The sequence below is a fragment of the Triplophysa rosa genome, linkage group LG15 (genome assembly GCF_024868665.1).
Source record: "Triplophysa rosa linkage group LG15, Trosa_1v2, whole genome shotgun sequence".
Lineage (NCBI taxonomy): Eukaryota > Metazoa > Chordata > Actinopteri > Cypriniformes > Nemacheilidae > Triplophysa > Triplophysa rosa.
Genome location: NC_079904.1, coordinates 5,731,089 through 5,745,912, shown reverse-complemented (window position 1 = coordinate 5,745,912; position 14,824 = coordinate 5,731,089). Strand labels below are relative to the sequence as shown.

At 38.2% G+C, this 14,824-nt stretch overlaps 1 protein-coding gene across 2 annotated transcripts; it reads right to left on the bottom strand.

The window, feature by feature from the left end:
* Window positions 1-4,983: 4,983 nt before the first annotated feature.
* On the bottom strand, window positions 4,984-13,810 carry nmbr (neuromedin B receptor). 2 transcript variants are annotated; one of them, XM_057353083.1, is made up of 3 exons: window positions 13,340-13,810; window positions 10,068-10,413; window positions 4,984-7,317 (listed from the first exon to the last, which is right to left on the bottom strand). In XM_057353083.1, exons 1-3 carry the CDS (start codon window positions 13,741-13,743, stop codon window positions 6,937-6,939), a joined length of 1,131 nt encoding a protein of 376 aa, XP_057209066.1. In that variant the 5' UTR covers window positions 13,744-13,810; the 3' UTR covers window positions 4,984-6,936. The 2 variants fall into 2 exon arrangements, with proteins under 2 accessions (XP_057209066.1, XP_057209067.1); XM_057353084.1 differs by having other exon boundaries at window positions 10,287-10,413.
* Between the last annotated feature and the right edge of the window lie 1,014 nt (window positions 13,811-14,824).

The window sequence follows — 14,824 nt, the reverse complement described above, 5'->3', positions numbered from 1 at the left end:
AAGATATTTTGAATAATGTTGGTAGCCAAAAACCGTTGGTCCCCATAGACTTCTAATGTATGGACACAAAACCACAAGTCAATGGGGACCAGCGGTTTTCTGTTGTTCTTCTGTGTTCTGCAGAAGAAAGAAAGTCATAAAGGTTTGAAATAACAAGAAGGTGTGTAAATAATGACACAATTTTATTTTTGGGTGAACTGTTCTATTAACAGAACTGTTGACATTTTTAATACACAATTACAGAAAAATACAGAAAGGTTTGGTATCAATATCATGAGTAATGAGGGAAATTAGTAAATTTGGGCAGTCTCAGTATGGGCTCTTTTTCCTTGCAGCCATTTTTAAATGGACTAATGAAACCTTAGTAATGTGATTAATAAAGGATTACTTGAAGTCTTTTTCCCAGAATCTCAGTTTAGTCATCGAAATATCTAGTAGGAATTAATAGCAAACTAATTACACAGACATCCTGTTTCCAATCCTGACTGAGAACTGGCATGACAATTAGCCAATTAAACTAAAGCCTAATTAACTACATCTGTTCTGCTGTTCACTGAGGGCTGTTGGGAAAGTCTGCATTTGTGCTTTTCACTTGATGTTTGAATAATGACAAGATGACAAAGCCATTTCAGCACTCCTCTGTGACTGATCGGCCTTCTTTCTTCCTGTGACACTGGAAGTTAAATGTCAGATTTTCATGGCCACTCTCGAGCAAAAAGAAAACGTATTTTATCTTATTTTTAAGGATGTTCCTTATTCTTCAAACTATTGTTATATAGAAACGGCTTTTTATGCACTTTCATTATTATTTCAAAAAGGACCGTTTGTATGATGTTCATGTAAAAAAAATATTAGTACTATTAAACAGCGCCGTTTGAATCATTATGGAGACGAGAACTGTTTAGTGGGCCTAAAACATGACATTTAACTTTAAAGAGTACATAACATGAGATCATGAAAATTACATTTCATGCAGTGTGTAATGTTGCCGTGTTTGAAAGTAAGCAGTCTGCCAAGTTGTAAATCCGAAGGTGAATGAATAACAAAGTTATTGGCTTGGAAAAAAGGGAGTCGACTCTGAATCACGCAAACGAGTCGTCCCTAGTCCGAGTCGCGAACCGCCGCGGATTTACGTCACTACATAAAATCCCCGCCTGCGTTTTGCTAGGACTGCCCGCGAAAACTTCACTCTTCTCCCCCAAACACTATAGCTCGTGAGCCTCATTCGTGGTAAACCAATGACAGCAGACTAGACCATCTGACCAATCACATCAGACTAAGCTAGCGGAAAGGAGGGGATTAGACAGATGAATCGTGGAACGAATCATTTGAGAGTCAGTCAAGAAGTAAGGTAAGAATAACTGCCTATTATTACAAAATAATAGAGTTTTTACAACTTCTATGTACATAAACTTGTTGTTGGACACTCCATAAACCAAAGTAGGACCTTCAAAATCCCTAGTTATGTACTCTTTAAAATTCAGAAGGAGAGAAAACAACCTACAGTCAGCTTCTATGAGGGAGTTAGTATAGCAGAACTTTCTTTTTTTTTTTTTAATTTTGTCTGATGTACAATTATTGCATATATTGACATGTGTTATTTTCTTCCAAAGTCAGTCTCTGGGGAAATAAAATGAAATTTATCTGCAAGACATTAAGGGATGTATACACATATACTTGGTAAAAGCTTTATCTGTAAATGAATATATTATGCTCTGAAAAGGAACAGAATTTTTAAAATAGCTTGAGAATGTTATTTTCCTCTAAATAAAAATAGCTTTGCATCCTCCAGTTCTGGTTTTAGGTACAAACATCAGATATTTCTAGAATTCAGTCCGAAACTCTTTTTTATTTATTTCCTTTAATAACTTATCAGTATTTTAACACATCTCGACTGACATTGAACAATTAATGTCTCACAAATAATACAATAAACGATTTCACTAATAATCAGAAACATTCAAATAGACACTGTAGAATTGACTTAGAACCAGCTTGTGATATTTTAACATGTTTACAAGCATTAGGTGTGGTATTCATTCATATTCATTTATTCAAGTATGGTCACATGGTGAAATTTGTAAAATATTCTAAAATACATAATACATACAATGCAATTCTACAGAATTTTGGACAGCCAACTTTGTTGCAACATTTGAGCCTGTTCCACTTCATACCCATCTTAAATAATGTGGTTCGGGACTATCCACACTGTACTTTGTATCAGTAAACCGTTTTTAAATGAATATGTGCAAAGGGACCACTCCCTGCTGTTCTATTAAAAGGCCCTCCCCAAAACTGTTCATGCAATTCTCTATGGTGTGGTGTAGCATTAAGTAGAGGGTGTCCACATACTGTTAAACATAATGTATGTTTGATTACATTTCAAGCATTTTATCAAATTGAACTAAATAAAACTATTGTAGACACAATTCAGATTCATTAAATAAATCAATTGATCACGAATATGAGGAGGACAATGTTGATTAAAGTATAAACTCTTGAATTGAAGGACAGCTTAAATGAAGACGTATTAATGAGGTTAGTGAGGAAATTAGATTTAATCTTGTTGGGTTGGTACATTTAGATCTGAGCTTGATGGAGTCAATTAATGTATCAGGGTAGTTGAGGAGTTGATGGTGGATTTTAATTAAAAGATCTTGATTCAGATCACATGATAGAAGCATCCAATATGCTATGGTGAATGTGTGTGTGTGTTTTTTCACTAAAGCCTTAGATTAGATATCATCTTAAACATGTACCTAGATCTGAGCACGGAACTAACCACAACTCTATTAAACACTTGAGCACAGGACTCTCAGGCCAGATATTAAGGTGTCTATATATCATTTTCTTGGCTGCGAGTTCCCAGGGGGCATAATTTTATGCCCTAATTGCCACAAAAATTGCTCTCTGTTCTTTTGTCTCCCTGTAATATTTGTGTTTAAAAAACAAAGAAAAACAACAGATGCTTAACTAATCAGACAACCAGAGGTCAGTAAACTTCTCAGAAAGTTCATCAGTTCCAGACGTATCCATGTGGCATGTGGATTAATTGCACATTAACAATTGATATTAAAAATCAGGTTTATTATTAGTGATGCTTTGAAAAAGCATAACTATTGTTATTCGAACATACATACTTCTTATAATTATTCTTGTTCCGCCAAAAATTTGGCACGCTACTTGTCCCGCAGCTTTTGACGTAGACCCATGAATGAATGCATCACATCGACGGGCCTATTCGGGAATGGTGTGCTATGACTTTTATAAGCGATCGGGTGGGGGGGGGGTTGCGATAGCGGGGCGAAAAACCACCCGAAAAATCCCATTGACTTAACATTGCGCCCAACTTTGAGGGATCGTAGCTCCGAGCGAGGATATCGTAGAAACATGAAAATAATACATGATTTGAAGGGGTTATCAGGCTCTATAAGAACATCACTCACAATGGGGTGTAAATTGCACCCCTGGGGTGTGAGAGCCTCCCAAAATTTCCGTATACTTATAATGGCGCCCATAGACTCCCATTCAAAACCTAGATACCTATATATTCACGCATTATTTTTTCGCTTTGGACCCATGAATGACTACATCAAATCGAGCGGCCCATTGAGGAATGGTGTGTGATGACTTTTGGAAGCGATCGGGTGGAGGGGGTGCGATAGGGGGGCGAATAAAAACCCCAAAAATCCCATTGACTTAACATTGCGCACAACTTTGACGGGTCGTAGCTCCGAGTGAGGATATCGTAGAAACATGAAAATAATACACGATTTGAAGAGGCTATCAGGCTCTGTAAGAACATCACTCACAATGGGGAGTAAGTTGTACCCCTGGGGTGTAAGAGCCTCCCAAAATTTCCCAATCACAGGAAGCATGCCCATATAAGGTGTAAAACCTCCCGTGTTGAATATCTTAGCAGTACAACCACTTAGAGACAAGGGGGTGGGCTCATTTTACTCAGGCTACCAATCAGTGTGACATGATCATTATGAAGTTATTAAGGCACGCCCATAGCAACCATTTAAAGCAACTTAGCAACCGATCCCATAGACTCCCATTATATAAAGTCCATGTGGATATCTTTGCAACACAGTGTCGTAGAGACAAGGGGGTGGGCTCATTTGACTCACACAACCAATCAGTGTCACAGGATCATCTTGAAGCTATTAAGCCACGCCCATAGCAACCATTTACAGCAACCTAGCAACCGATCCCATAGACTCACATTATAAAAGGTTCAGGTGGATATCTTTGCAACACAGTGTCATAGAGACAAGGGGGTGGGCTCGTTTTACTCAGGCAACCAATCAGTGTCCCAGGATCATCATGAAGCTTCGAAGCCACGCCCATAGCAACAAAACATGTCAGCCTAGCAACCGTTTAGCAATACCTATATCTCTGCATCGGAACATCGTAGAGAGACGGGGGTTGGTTTTTTACACTCATAGCTTAGAGCATCATCAATTGGCAGATGATTAGCCACGCCCATAGCAACCAAACAGGTTAGCCTAGCAACCATTTAGCAAAACCTATATCTCTGCATAGGAACTTCGTAGAGACACGGGGGTGGTTCGATTCACTCATAGGTTAGAGTATTATCAAGTGCAGATGCCAAGCCACGCCCATAGCAACCAAACATATTAGCCTAGCAACAGTTTAGCAATATGTATATCTCTGCATCAGAACATCGTAGAGACATGGGGATTGGTTAGATTCATTCGTGGCTTAATGTGTTATCACTCTACACTGTAAAAAAAATCCCGTGAAAAAACAGATAAAGTACTGGCAGAAAATTACCAGTACATTTTCCTTTATTTTACGGACATTTCCATTAATGCTAAAATGCAAATGAATGCAGTGCAAACTGTAAAATGCAGGTAAAACAACTGTAAAAATGAACAACGGAAAATTCCTTCATATTAATACAGTATGTTGTGCCCTATTTTTACGGCTTTTTTTTAGAGTGTAGTGCCCAGTTCCGCGGTTTGCCACAAAGCATCACTCACATTTTCTTCAGAAAATGTACCTATCTAGTTATTATTATTATGTTAAAATAGCTTGTTTGCTTGTTTTTAGGAGTTCATGGCTTTTTAAAAAATGTATATTGTTGAATTTAAAAATCTGTATGCAAATGTAAAATGGCAAGCTATTGTACCTCAGTTATGCAAAGATGTATTCTTTTATGGATTACACTGCTTTTACGTGATACATTGTTTTTTCTGTACGTTTCCTTAAAGAGATAATTGAGCAATTTGATTGTTTTTTGCTTGATCCTATATAAGAATGCCATTTACTGTAAGTGAATCCATACATTTAATTTACTCTCACAGTCAAAAACTAATTAAGTACACAGGAAATGGGTGAAGGGTCGGTTTAATCGATCATCCCACAATACATTTAGATCCTACTTTTGTGGAACAGTGAGAATCGGGGGAAATCCAAAAACGTTTGTAGAACACTACATTCTGAGAGAAATATTGCAGTCAATAAGTCAGCTGTGTTTAAAGGCATTTTGGCATGTCTAAAAATGTCACTTGTGTACACTATTTATTGAAGACTACCCATAAATATCCATATGAATAGCTCTAAGCAGCTTGATCATTTTGGATTACTTTCAAAACTCTTTTGCTGCTAAACATTGTGATTGGTTGGGAGACCTCAAAGTATTAACCCTGTGCCGATTTTTCATTATCCAAATACATTCGATTCAGATTTGGCTTAGTCGTCAGTAAACATGATCTGTATAGTTGATAATCCAACTATACAGGGGAAATCCAAAACGTTTTTTTTTTCACTTTCATTGAGCATTGGATAATGTTGAAACACAGCAGTAGTGTTCATATGAAAAGACATGTAGAACCACTGAGATCACAAAAGTGTTTTTGTTTTGGACACAAAATCATGTTGAGTTGCATATTTTAGATGCTTCATCTTTCGGGTTGTTTTGGGACCTCGAGAGAGATTGATAATGTGGTTTAAAGGTTGCCTGCCTGTTCAATTTTCCATGTTTTTCTGATGTCACAACCAATGAAGTCGTTATAGAAAATCAACCACAGCGGTAGATACGGACATATAGTCCGTATGATGTGGCTCATGACAAAAGGACAGATTTGAAAGTCATACTGCTGGTGAGCTGGTGAATGAGATCATACGCAGCTGCTCCTCTTTCTGCCTCATCTCGATGTCCTTATGGCTCATATTTTGGAAGGTACAGGGAAACATGTTAGAGAAATTGATATTCATGTTGAATCGTAATCTGTTTATGCATATATTAATCTAATCACCACAGTTTACCCTTGAGTGTACGACCTGTCTGATATATCATTGTGGGCATTAACATTCACCGGAAAGAGCCGTGTCGAAGCTCCTGTTGCTCCTAAATTGACTATATTGCATTTGTCTGAGAAACGGAACGCGAGCATAGATGAAATGAATGATTTTGAGAGCATCTGTGTAATATCCCTGTCAGTCAAACTCTTTGTTTAATTTCATTGGTGAAAGCAAAGCTGCTCGTTTTATTTACTAAACATTCAATTACTGTATTAAGTGCACTTTCGATCAAATATTAAAAAACTGTTCCTCTCTTCCCTGCATCCCTTACACGAAAATGGAAATATGATTGATATTGTGATCTGTACAGATCCGATATTTATTGGTAGAAAATGGATTTTGCTTGATATTAAATATAGTCTTGTATTCAGGATATCCATAATTTCTGGGTGCAATAAGAATATTGTTTCAGAAACAAAGCAAATTTCATTCCCGGGCACAGGCAGAAAGAAAGAAAAGCGTGCATGCAATATTTACAACGGTAATCCTTCTGTCATTCCCGCTCCAATAACCGCCACACATCTGCGTCACCTAATGCTTCAAAATCTAAACGCAAGTCACTGACTGGGTCTAGTAAACCAAAGCTGAGCAGTTCTGAGATCAGACGCTAAATGTCTTTTGTCCATGTCCATTGGCTACAGCAGGTATGCTCTTCCTGATAGAGGTCATGCGGATGGCAGTGGTGCTCTGGAGGTAACTGCTGTTGCGCTCTTGGTATTTGCGACGTCTGCACATAAGCTGGTTGTTGAAGTGCCTGCGGAAGCTCTCGCTCAGCAGGTAAAGGGCGAAGGGGTTCACGCAGGAGCTGGAGAAACTCAGCACGCGCGCCACGAGCGTGATGATGAGGTGCAACAGCGACGAGTCGATTTGTCGATAGTTGAAGGAGCGGTACATGTAGAGAACGTGGTTGGGGAACCAGCACAGCGCAAAGAGGCCCACGAACACCAGGACGATCTTGGCTAGACGCTTTCTTGTTTCCGTCTTGGGGGAAGGAAGGAAGGAACATGAGAGAGAAAAAAATACGGATTAGAGGAGTCAATAAAACACGACGTGCATTCAAGATGTGGAAAAAGTAAATAAACATGCATGCAAGTTAGACTGATTCTGAACTCCACATTGATTGTAGTTTACTGGAATCCAGGTTGATTTTTGCAGATCGTGAAGGTGCTCAGGTTTGCAGTTTGTTTCATACTTTGTGCTTTGAATTTAGCGCATTCAAAGTATAGAGAGTGTATGTTTGAATATTTGACAAATGTTACCCTGGATCACAAAACCAGTCAAAGGTAGCACGGGTATATTTGTAGTAATAGCCAACAATACATTTTATGGGTCAAAATGATCGTTTTTTCTTTTATGCCCAAAATCATTACGATATTAAGTAAAGATCATGTTCCATGAAGATATTGTGTAAATTTACTACCGCAAATATATCAAAACTTTATTTTGGTGAGTGATGCAACAAAATCGTGACCAAAAATGAACAGAAACACGCCTACAAACTTCGCTCGCTGCTGCCGGTTCTTTGGGAATTACCCATGTTTGGTATCTGTAAAGCTTAGAATTTCCGCTTTCGGGTTCATCTACTCTTCACAACGTCATTACAGCGGTGAGCCAATAGAGTGTTAAAATAAATGGACCCTTGTGACAAAGTTTTGTGGTCCAGGGTCAGAAATTATAATTACATAAACAAGATAGATTTGATTATGTCTCTCAAGTAAAAATTTTATTTTTCTCTAAAAGGGATAATTCACCTGAAATGTCAAATTATTTCATCATTTATTCACCCTCATTCCAAACCTGTATGACTTTCTCTCTTCTGCAGAACACAAAAGAAGACATTTTGAAGAACGTCGGTAACCACACAACAATGGCATCCATTGACTTCCATTGTATGAACATAAAACCGTTGAGACATTTCTCAAAATATCTTCTCTTGGGTTTCACAGAAGAAAGAGTCATATACAGGTTTTCAATGACATGCTGGTGAATAAATGTTGATTTTGGCTGGACCTCTTAAAGATGCATGATCACCCATAACAGAGCAGGACAAGACCAGTGTTCAACTTATACAATGCTGATGATATATTGTAGCGTCAAGGGCAAGAGAAAGCCAAGAATGTTAGCTGCCTTGAAACAGCTGCTGAGAGAGAATATTAACTAGAATATCTGTCATCCTTAAGGACTCTGGGCACAATGTTTAACAGATGAGTCAAAGCGCAGTGTAAGAAAACATGCTCTGTCAAGATACTGTTTGTCAATGAAGGGTATCCCATTCGAGTGAGGCTAGTTTTATTTTAGCTCTTAAAATGTTTATGGTGTGGTGCTTGCTTGAAGGAATCTCATCGTCCATCATCATAAACGGGCAAATGGCACTTAACAGAACAGCTGTTACTTCAAATTCTAGAATGGATAGTGCCAGTCATGGGTGCTGATTGGTTGTGTTTGGCACAGCTATGAACTCTTAAATGAACTACTGTTAGGATCACTGCGCAGGACCATAACTGGTCATTTGTTTTGTTGCGTGCTGAAGGAAAGTTGTTACTGTTCATTAGTCAAGACCTATCTTCCCATGGATTGAACTTGAATGGGTCCTTGATATTTTTATTATGTGGTAGCCAGTTAATAAAAACAATAAGATGCTTTGTGTCGTATTCACAATGTAGAAAACCCTCTCGTACCATATTGCTTAAAGGAATAGTTCAGCCAAGATAAAAACACACTGTCATAGTTTATTCACCCTCGTGTCATTGAAAACGTGTAGAAACCGAAAGAAGATATTTTGATAAATGTGTCAGTGGTTTTGTGTCCATACAATGGAAGTCAATGGGGGCCAATGTTGTACGAAGAAGAAAGAAAGTCATAAAGGTTTGGAATGACATGAGGGTGAGTTAATTTCATTGTAAAATGTTCATTTGAAGCTGTCTGGTCATCGCTTTAGTATCTGATATAATCACCAAGCCTCTATGTTTTAGTTTTTGTAAAAATGTGGTTTTTGCCCTAGACCCATAATGACCAAATGGGAGCAAATACAGGGTGTCCGCGGATCCTTAAAATGTCTTAAAAAGTCTTAAATTCCATAATGTCAAAATAAGGCCTTAATTAGCATGAAAATGTCTTAAATCCACGTTTCCAAGGTCTTAGAAATGCAGTCGAACCGACACCATAAAGAAGACTTTATTTTCATTTTAAAATCATGTAGGTCTATTTGTCACGCAGAACAAAATAGGCGGAACCAACTAACAAATAATACGTTCGCGGGGGGTTCATTAGGTGAGTGGACTGGACATTACCACATGGAGAAAAGTTGAAGCTTTAGCCATGGGGAAGTGCAAATTTGTTGCTATGAAATTGGTCATAAAATGTCATTCTGCACCGTATTAAAAAGGTCTTAAAAAGTCTTAAATCTAACTCTCAGAAACCTGCAGATACCCTGAAATATGAAATTTAGTATGTCATTATTCTTAAAGGTTAAAATATTTTCTCCTGGTCCAGAGACTGCCTTAAATAAACTTTTTTAGTGCCTTGTGGCCAGAATATGGAGCCGTATAATGTATATAATAAAAAATCTGTGGAGCATCTAGGGTTATCTTTGATATTTAAAACATAACTCATGAAAAGGGTAAAAATGTCCAACAGTGTGCTTTGCTCGAAAAAAGATCTTGTGTTTGAATACATTGAGGATTAGCATTCTATCGATGTCATCTATACACTCTTCTCTTTCAAGCTCTCACCTGTCTTTTGGAGTGCTCGCTAATCTCACCAGGCATATCATGAGCACTCTTGATAAGTGTCCTTGCGATGTGATAGTAGTAGACAGAGATAATGCTCAGAGGAATGAGGAAGTAGACTAGGAAAATCATAATTGAGTGAATCCTGGGATGCATCTCATTAGAGAGGGGATACGGCACACAGGCGGTGAACGTCGTGTTCTTGTAGGGCATGTGAACCACCTGCGAGAAGACAGCCTCTGGTACAGCCAACAGCACCGAGACGATCCATATAGTGACGGCCTTCAAGCAGGTCCAGAATACGGCGCCGGAGGTCTGGATGTCCATAGGGTTCACAATAGCTTTGTGTCTAAGGGAAACATATATGAAGAATTGTCATCACACAGATTGCTGTTCCTTTAATCCAGGTTGTGGCTGGATGAAAGAGAAAATTGGCTTGTTTATAATCAATTTATCGTTGCTTGAGGGAAAACACCGTGGTCTCCTATCTTAAGTCAGAACTGATTCTATGCTGAGGTTTATGTTTGAGGTTCTGTGCCGATTTGAAAGATTTGCTTTTTTATCACACAAGGTTGTTGAGATTAAAGACACAAGAGCTAAAAAGAGTTCCTGTCATTCGATGACTGTTTCATGTTAACAAAAATACCGTAAAAATCTTACTGTCGTCATACAGGAATACATTTTCCTTATTAGATAAGCTTATTATGGGGCATCTTTGAAGAATTTGATAACTCTGGGTATACAATCGTGATGGAAAATGACACACTGTAAATATGAATTGTGTTGCGTCATGCTACTTGGACTTTTACACTGTTTTAAATCATTAGGAATATTTATTGGGACAAATTAGATGATAGTGATAAGTGACTGTTAAGAAGAAAAGTACAAAATAATTGTTCAGTTTTCAAGTTTCAGAAGAGTAGGATACAATGTGATTCATGCTCTCGTGGGTTCAATTTGATTTTGTTTACTTGCCATCTTTTCCAAATATTAAGAGGAAATATTAGTCATAAAATTCACTGAGCATGTATAAATCCACATCTTGTACCTTTTAGATTTTTGTATCACCCATGCTAAATAAAAAATGAAACATTTTCTTATCTGAGTAAACCTAAAAAAACACTGGGGATCTGAAACGCCAACTTTAAAACTATACATGAAAGTTATAAATGACTTATCTCCAGGCTGATCTCTTTTCAAAGGAAAAGCGGTCCTATAGGAAATACCATTAAACAAGATATGTATTTACTTTGCACAATCTTTCAGATATTCTGCTTGAGGTTCAAGGTCTACAGGACAAAAGACCACAAAACCAATAGAAATTCAGGGGTGAGAAACTGGTTGGCTTTTGTTTCAAGGAAATAGTCTATTTTCTTCTATTGACAGTGACTTTCTGACGTTCTTTTGTCGTCGTCTTTAAGGTAAATGGAAATCTCATGTGACTATATCCTCGCTCTGGATTCTCTCTTCCACCAGGTTGCACCGCCCTAGGCTTGCTCTTTCCTCTCACGATGAACACGAACCACCCAGCCTGACGCAAGGGTATAGCGGAAGAGCCACACCATCACAGTTTGATTTCTTCTCGAGTAAACAAGAATGAGTTGAACATATGAACTGACGGACGTGCAGATGTGCTTTACTGTATGACACGCTTGACTATGAATGTTAAGCACTAATCAGATTAAAGTCTTTAAGACGATCATTTACATTTATGCTTTTGGCAGATGCTTTTTTCCCAAACGAAGTGGATTTAATTTTTTTCCAAAACATTTTATAGGTATCTGCATTAAAGGGATACTTCACCCAAAAATGAAAATTCTGTCATCATATTCTCACCTCCGAGTTGTTCCAAATCTGTATCAATTTCTTTGTTCTGATGAACACAGAGAAAGATATTTGGAAGAATGCTTATAACCAAACAGATCTTTCCCCTCATTGACTCCCATTGTAGGAAAAATTATTTGTTCTGTTGAATACAAAAGACATTATAATAATGTAGGACAGCCAACAGTTATGGGGCACTTTTGACTACCATTGTATTTTTTCCTACTATGGTAGTCAACGGGGGGCAAAATCTGTCTGGTTATAAGCAGTCTTCCAAATATCTTTGTCTTTGTTCATCAGAACAAAGAAATTTATTTTCTTTGAAAATAAGCGGAAAGCAAGCGGAAGCTCATCATTTAAACAACCCTATGACTCAACTTGGCCAGGAGATTATTTATTATCACAAGTACCTGACCATTGATTACATTTAACAATTCTCTTTTGGGGAAGGGAGCTGTAAATGTGAAGTGCAAATCGATAAATGAAATGTGATCGGACCCCAGGGTCGTGGCATAATCACTGTGGCACACATGAACTTTCAGGTGATCAGACAACAAACAGATCATTGGGAAGAGCAACAAATCAGGGTGGAAAAGGTCATTACCTTTAGTCAGGGCCCCTAGCACTAAAATCAAAAAGATAAGATATAGGACAGAGAGAACATTCCTCTTCTTCACCACAGAGACCCAGCATCATGAATTATAAAGCTCTTTTACAGACCCGCAGTCATGCAGATAAAATGAGACTGTCAGATAATACATTAATAACAAAGTTGCCAATCATCTTTTTAGGATGTGATGATTGACTATGGTGCAGATTCTAGGACTATGAATGAATCATATAATGATAGATGTTTTAAATGAACAATAATCGTTATTATTGTAAATATGGCACAAAGTTATCTCGGTTGGCAGCAATGATGCCTCTACAGCATTTGCTGTCCTATTTGCTTATGAAAACACTGCTTTCTGTAATACAATTCAGTGCAGTGTAAGTAAATCAGAATAATGATGTCAGGGGCAGCTCTGGAGATAAATTCTAGCCTTCAAACATTATTTATATGTATGAAAATTAAATCCAATCAACAGCCTGATAAATTTTTCATTTGTCCAGCACACATCATGTCAGAGAAAACAGCTGCATTCTTGTTGCTGAGAAATCAATCTGTGAGCCATGGATCAGATTTAATGTACAACCTCTATAAGTTGTTTGCCAAGCATAGTGAAACCTAGAGCCTTAAGATTATTATGGTCTGTGAATGAATGTATTTGTACGAGTTTGCTCTTAACTACAAGTGCTAAAAGAGTTGAGAAAAGTAATTAGACCTAAGGTTGTAGTTTGTAGATTTTAAATGATGTACACACATGCATTCACATGCATTTTTTTTTATTTCATTGTAATACATTTGTTGAATCTCTTGTTTCTGTGTCTGCAATTTTTTCTTGTCTTACCTGTCCGCGCTCAGCGCCGTGAGAGTGAACACCGACACGCCGACCGAGGTGAGCTGAATCACAGGGATCATCTTACAAGCCACTGTTCCGAAGATCCACTCCTCGTAGAAATACCGGATCGCGTCCACAGGCACACAAGTGACCAAAAGCAAAATATCTCCCACGGCCAAGCTGGAAATGAAAATGTTGGGTACACTTCGCATCGCGCTCGTGGTGATGAATATTTTCACAAGTGTGATGTTGCCCAGCAGACCAATCGTTATTATAAGTATATACACCGACGGAATCACGCATCGAAGGATGAAATGCACTGTTTCCTCTCCATCTGGTGTCCAGTCGTCTGTGCAGTTCTCAAAGATTGAGGTATTCTCGGAGAACGAGATGTTTTTCAAAGTGTTATCCATATTTCGGTTTAGTGGTTAGAAATCGAAGAAGTGAGGTTAAAGGGTCTTAAAAGTTCCCCCGCGTGGGTGAGAGGCGCTGTCCACCAAACTTAGTGCTGAAATGAGCGTCGTCTTCAGCTCCCTAAAGTTGACTGGTTTCTTTGACAGACAGGAGCAAGTACGGGGGGAGCCACCACCTCAATGCGCACAGTGTTGCAGAGAGCAGCACCAAAGAGCCCAATTTGTAATCCTATCTATCTATCTTTACGCATTTGCTGGAGCTTTTATCCAAAGCGTCATACAGTGCATTTAATGTATTTTTATAATGTTCGGTGAGTTCTCATCTCATCCATCTATCTCCTGATGTGTTTTTTAATATGTATTTAAAAATCGGAAAGAGTTGTGAGCTGTGGTCGTTCTTCGTCACTATAGCACAAACTGGGATTGTGTTTTCTGTACTTGTCAGTCGCTGCTTTTGTCCGCGCTTCCTTATCAGGATTCGACTGGAGGTCTTTCATGCTCCTTCTATGACTCGCAGGGGGATTTACTGAGGAAAGAATTCCAATAAATAAGTAATCAGAAAACCAGCTGGGTCTGGACAATTGGAGGGGGAAAACGTAGCCTATTTGTGTGAGGGGTAAAAAAGGCTCATTGCAGTCCCTTGCAAAAATCTGGCACACAACATTGAAGAGAAAAGAGTAATAAATACTTCTGGGTGTTTAAAGATCAAAGCTTTGCACAAATAGATGTTTATTATCTCTGTTTTAGAAATAGTCACAGGCAAAACAGAGCAGACGTTTGTTTAAGTTTTTATGATAAAGGTTTCAGTTCTCGAGAAGGAATTCGTTTCGGAACCGATTTATTGGTCTCAGGTAACAGTGTAAAAATCCAATTTATCTTAAATTGGAATCAATTTATCCAACTTGTATAACCTGGTTTTCCGATTCACTCTTTCTAACGTATCCCAATTTAACAAACTCTTCAAACTTCTAGCGATTTTTTTCAGAAATGACGGAGTGTTTTCCACGTGAGCTCTAACAGATCAACCAGGAGAAGAATCAAATCCCCAACATGACATGAGCCTCTGGCTATATACCGGAGT

What these genes read in the sequence shown, in the direction of transcription:
- nmbr (XM_057353083.1), bottom strand. Translation starts at nt 13,743, where the DNA reads ATGGATAACACTTTGAAAAACATCTCGTTCTCCGAGAATACCTCAATC. An exon ending in ACGGCGCTGAGCGCGGACAG is followed by an intron (nt 10,414 to 13,339) that starts GTAAGACAAGAA and finishes TGTTTCCCTTAG; the next exon opens with ACACAAAGCTATTGTGAACC. An exon ending in GCGAGCACTCCAAAAGACAG is followed by an intron (nt 7,318 to 10,067) that starts GTGAGAGCTTGA and finishes CCTTCCCCCAAG; the next exon opens with ACGGAAACAAGAAAGCGTCT.